Source organism: Salmo salar, chromosome ssa06 (assembly GCF_905237065.1).
Source record: "Salmo salar chromosome ssa06, Ssal_v3.1, whole genome shotgun sequence".
In the NCBI taxonomy this organism is placed as follows: Eukaryota; Metazoa; Chordata; class Actinopteri; order Salmoniformes; family Salmonidae; genus Salmo; species Salmo salar.
In genome coordinates this window covers 49,803,249-49,809,002 of record NC_059447.1, presented here as the reverse complement: position 1 = coordinate 49,809,002, position 5,754 = coordinate 49,803,249, and the positions used below count along the sequence as shown (strand labels likewise).

Below are 5,754 nucleotides of genomic sequence, written 5' to 3'. Positions count from 1 at the left end.
ATTAAATAGTAAACCTATATCATCATCATGACCATCATCTTACTTTGTATATACTGTAGGAAAGAAATGTACAATCCTAAATGTATAGCCTATGATGAAAATAAAATGGTATTATCCACTTCAGATAACTGTTTTGGGAGTGAATATTAGCCTATGATATTATGATATTATTATTTTTTAATTGCATTATTTTGCCCATTATTACTTCCTCTTTCGGGTCTAATCGAATGCTGAAAACATCACTGAAGGAGAGAGAACTTCACAACTGACATGGTCTTGACTAGCCTATAGGCTAGGCTAGTCAAAGACCATGTCAGTTGTGAAGTTCTCTCTCCTTCAGTGATGTTTTCAGCATTCGATTAGACCCGAAAGAGGAAGTAATAATGGGCAAAATAATGCAATTAAAAAATAATAATATCATTAATAATAATATATATATAACATATGACATTTAATCGAAAATCGAAAGAAAGAAATGTTTTATTTACAATATTTCCAGTGCAAATAATTATTGAAAAATATAAAATACAACAATATGTATTAACGCTTCCAGAGTAAAATACATTAACATTGTGTCATTTTCTGGGATTTCAGAACGCGAAACGCTGTTTCAGATTAAAATTCACAACAGAATATTTCCTTAATTTGAGGAAAAAGTCATGCACATCGCCTAATACTGACTAACAGAGCTGAAAGATTGAAGGAGTCGAAAGTAAAAATAATAATAACCCATAGCCTCTGCTGTAGGGCATCCTACTGGCCCTCCACTTTAAGACAAACTTCACTGTATATCAATTTAACAAAATAATATTTATATTAAATTATTATTGTTACATTTTTTTAAAATTACGTTTGACTTTGCACTCATATTTACATTTGTGATGATGCCACAGTTTCTGTGAGGGCTCCGACTGAAGTTGCCTCTTCCGTACTCACAGGGGTGGCCCCGGTCATGATCACACTAGTCTTGTTATGCTCAGAAATGTCCACGTCACTCTTGTCCTCCTGTCCTTCCTCGAATTCGGACTCGCAGCTCGCTTCACTCTCACACTCAGACACTTCCGGCTCTTTGGGCTCGGCCTCTGTCAGTGACTTGTCCAGTGTCTCCTTGTCCTTGTCCTTCTGTGCCTGGGCTTCTTTCGAATGCCTCCACTTCATTCGCCTGTTCTGGAACCACACTTTGACCTGACGAGAAAGTGCAAAAGCTCGTTTAGATGTCAACAGCATGATCCTGATTCCTAGGCTACTCGCCAACATGTTGACAATGATTTTTGCTCCATGGAAATATGACCCAGAGACCTAATTGATAGCATAAAAGGACAGTCTCTACATAACACAACAAAACCGTATTGATAAGGAAATCATAGCCTACATTTCATAATGAATAACTTGACAGTAGCCTAGGTAGGCTACAATAAAGTTAATGCAGAATAAAACAACCGTGTGGGTAAAGGTGGGCATACGTTGCGTAAATGTGGGCCTATAGCCTACAAAAACATATGGCTATTAAACACATCAGATGGGCTGTAGGCTAGTATTATGTGTATTGCTTAACCCAATGGAGTTACGTAAGATTATGACCTTTCTCCATTTGCAATAATTCGTTGTAATCGACTTTCATTTCCCTAAAAGTTCTCGATTGCGCAATTATACAGTTGCCTACTAGGATATATTACCGGGTGTGTCCTCTGAGTGGCGGCTTCCTGTCTTAACAACACAAGACCAGGGCTCTATTCAATCCGTATCGCGAAAGTTCACCGTTACAGCATTATTGAAATTTAAAGACAATGTTCATGATTTAGCGGAGACTGCATTCACGGTAAACGCTCCATATGTCGGCTCAAGTCGCAAATGGCTTTTATGGTATATTTCTATCGCGCAATCTTTAACGCTTCAGCTAAACGTATTGAATATATGTATTACACTATTAGGCATATGTCTTTCCATCTCAAGAAGAAAGAATTCTTAAAATAACTCAAACATGTCCATAAAATTGGGGCCTATAGGCTACAACATGATGCAAGTAACGTACCTGTGCATCTGTTAGGCCAAGCATTGCAGCCAGTTGTTTTCTGTCGGGTTTGGTGACGTATTTCTGTATTTCGAATCGCTTCTCAAGTCCTTTTCTTTGCAGGTTGGAGAAGACCGCTCGCGACCAGGACCTCTTCCTTTTGTATGTCTGTGGTATCGTGTCTTTTGTGAGGACAGCATACGGACCTGTATAAATAAAGGGACATAAAGGTTGAGCAATGTTATTTATTCGTTAAAATGTCAAAGTGCACTGGTAAATTATAGTTGGATATCCTAGAAAAGTGGTATCAAGCAAACATACAAGGCAAATTATATTCACTTGAAAAACACGATCAACAGAAGATAGGCCTATGGTTTAAAAACACTGAGCAAAGTCTGAATAATAAAGGCTATGTACAAATATTGTTTGTCCTTAAATGCCATGTGTGCTGGAAAAGTCCCTATGTAGCCTATGTGCTGACGGCTACACTACCTGGGAAGGTGTCCTGAAACTGATGCTGCCCTGATTGCCTGGCGCAGTTTAGTGAGCTCATCATGGAGGACGTGTCGCTCATCGCTGGGTCTATGGATGCGAAGTACTGGTTCGCCGAGGGCTGCACGGGCATGTGGATCCCTGACTGACGATTCGAGCTAACAATGGACGTAAGATCTGTCACAGGGCGAGAGATAAATAAGTAAGAAATGACCGCAACGTATGATATATAAGAGTATTTGTCAATGATAAAACTTTTCACCTAAAAATGACTTTGGTGTGCGAGTCTGAATGTTTAACCCTTTATTTAACTAGGCAAGTCAAATTCTTAATCACAATGACGGTTTAGGACCAGTGGAAATTATAGTTGGATATCCTAGAAAATTGGTGTCATGTTCAGGGGCTGAACGACAGATTTTTACCTTGTCAGCGGGGGGATTCGATCTATCAAACTTTCGCTTAGTGGCCCAACACTCTAACCACTAGGCTATCTGCCGTCCCAAGCTAAATAATACCTCGTTTTATAGTGAGGCAACTGTGGCAGTTTGGATATTCATATAGAGGTTTTGTGTGCGTAAATAATAAAGTGCATGATGTTGCCACTGCCTTCGAGGTCAGTAATTTATAAACGTAGCTTTTAATTAAGTCAATACAGCCACATTATAAAAAATAAAAAGTGCCTTTACAACATGATGAAATTATTGAATGCTTTCTATGGCAGTAAGAGAATCTTGATGTGGGCCTATAAATAGTTATTTTAGAGAATTCATTTTGACAACGGTATGAAAGTTCATTTAAAAGGTTACCTCTTAAAGACAATATGTCTTTTGTTTTTGGGTCGAAGTCTGTTGACAATATCCGATCGATTCCGAACTTGAGGTCCTTGCTTGATGGTGGGGGAGCTTGTTGGGAATTGAAACTCGTTCTAGATACAGACGTTAAGTGTATTCCGTGCCTGTGATATGGAGACCCGGGGTTCAGTCTCCCACCGTAGACCGACTGTTCTGGCCCCACCGGGGAAGGACGCAACGGAGATCCAGAGGTGTGGACCTGAGAACGGTGTCCCATATGAGCCATGAGGGCCGAGGATCCGGGGATGTTCTCGGCATCCCCAACCTGCAAAATGTCAGCAATGCAAAATGAGGGCTTCTTCATTGTATCCACAGCGAAACCACCCGCGCAATAAGCAGACCAAAGACTAAAATTTGATGCGTAAAACGGATTGAGTCCTGCCGTATACATCCTGAACTCGTAATGTTGCCCCTCGGTTGATCACAAACGATGATACAACAATAAATTTGGCATGTAACGTTGAGTTAACTGTAGTCAGAAAGGCTGCAGTCTTTGTGTAAGTGCCAGAAATCTCTCACACAACTCTGACATGTTAGTCTTTGGTCTAAGTACTTCAACGTTGAAGTTTTTCCTCTGACACGGATTGGTTGCTTTCTAGCCAATAGAAGTTTGGTTTCGACACCCAAACACGCCCTTGTGATGGAGATGTGCAGAGTTAAGTGTTGCTAATGACCATATATTGAATATCTTCATAACCCTTTTCAACAGCAGTCACAGACAACATCATCTTCGTCACTATCTTGTTCATCATGGATGGCATGCAGCAACGACAACAATAAATGCAAGGGCAAACGTCTTCTGCAAGATGAACATGTATCTAATAATGTAATTACGTTTCTCCTTGCACTCGGCTGTTATGTATTCAGCTTTATTTGTTTCAAAATACGTTTTTAAAAAGTTGATACAAAAATGATTAGGCTGAACAACTGGAATCACATTTTCATATTTTCTGCATTGCAAAACAACTGCCAATTAAACGATTTAGGATACAAAAAGTAAACACGGACAATATTGAAGATTGCATTTGACAAAGATTTCATATTTTTGTGCCATGTTTAATTTCTGACAATATCATCAATCGAATATCATACATTTAGGTTACAAGCTAATACAAGTGAGGTACCATGATCTACATTGTATATGCAGCGCCGAGCGCAGGAAACTATAGCTTCTATTAGCTTCAGATTACTCTGTTTTTATGGGCTGTGATTTGTGCGAAATGAGCAGCTATGCCTGTTAAATTTGTCTCAAAATAGAACATGTTCTACTATTTTAGGATACAGCAGCAATCCTTATTTCTTCCGTAGTAGAGGGGGAAACTTTATAATTACTGTTAGAACTTCCTTTTTTCAATATTTGTGCAACTTTATCTCGACCTGCAAGTTGCAGGGTGACGCAAATCCGTCCCTATGCTCATAATAAACAGAGGAAATCTATTCCCCTCTTAAACGAAAACAAAATTAACTTCAGAGGCAATACTTCACCGGGTAACGAACATAATGGGGGGCTGATTATTATAACAATGACAAATATGTAAGGGTAAATTGTATTTTTTTTAAAGTATTATTGTAAGTAGGAATAGGTCTATACTTTTTTGTCATTTTATATGGATAATAATATAAAAATAATCACAATCATAATCAGCATCATCATAATAATAAAAGTACAATCATATCCATATAGATAATAATGAATAAAGACATGCTTTACTTTTATAATAATATAATATACATGGAATATTGTTGTTGTTTTTGTTTTTTAATCAAACCGAATCTTTATAACATGCTTACATTCTCATACACTCCTCTAAAATTGAGAAAGTAGTGTGCGTGTGTGTTTGTTTGCCTGTGTGCCTGCATGCGTGCATGTCTGACATGGAGACGAGTTTGTATCGTGCAGGTACACGTTCCCAAATTCCCACGCCACAGATATAGGCCCATGCACTGTTTAACCCATTGTCATTACTGCATTCATTAGACTTGATTCATTGGCGGCAGGGTCTATGACCCTGACTGCCTGCTATCGTGGTGTTTTCAGATGACACTTTTCCGGGTTCAAATTACAAATTAAATGTAGGCTAACGTTTGCCCCCGATCATGCAGTCAAAACAATCCAGGGAAAAGGATGTAGCAGAGGCACAAAGGGTTAGCACGCCTAAGTTATTTCAGGTGCTGATGAGCCTTCAGAGGGAAGCATTAAAACATGCACACTAAAAAATGTCAAAGCACTGGAGTCTTGACACTCAAGAATGTCAGTAAGTCAGTAAAATAGTGCCATTTAATTAAGGAAATGATTTCATAGTGAGTGAATGTCAGGTTTGTCCAGTTGAAAATGAAAGTATGACCCATGTGACAAAGGCCTTCAGTTATTGTTTCAGCTCTGATAAAATTGTTCATTTG

General features: G+C 38.7%; 1 protein-coding gene across 3 annotated transcripts; it reads right to left on the bottom strand.

Moving 5' to 3' along the window:
* Nucleotides 1–462: 462 nt before the first annotated feature.
* On the bottom strand, nucleotides 463–3,898 carry LOC106607589 (H2.0-like homeobox protein). 3 transcript variants are annotated; one of them, XM_014204670.2, is made up of 4 exons: nucleotides 3,310–3,898; nucleotides 2,504–2,680; nucleotides 2,033–2,217; nucleotides 463–1,185 (listed from the first exon to the last, which is right to left on the bottom strand). In XM_014204670.2, the coding sequence occupies exons 1-4, from the start codon at nucleotides 3,743–3,745 to the stop codon at nucleotides 871–873; spliced, it is 1,113 nt and encodes a 370-aa protein (XP_014060145.1). In that variant the 5' UTR covers nucleotides 3,746–3,898; the 3' UTR covers nucleotides 463–870. The 3 variants fall into 3 exon arrangements, with proteins under 3 accessions (XP_014060145.1, XP_045576644.1, XP_014060146.1); XM_045720688.1 differs by lacking the exon at nucleotides 2,504–2,680 and having other exon boundaries at nucleotides 2,033–2,235; XM_014204671.2 differs by lacking the exon at nucleotides 2,504–2,680 and having other exon boundaries at nucleotides 3,310–3,897.
* Between the last annotated feature and the right edge of the window lie 1,856 nt (nucleotides 3,899–5,754).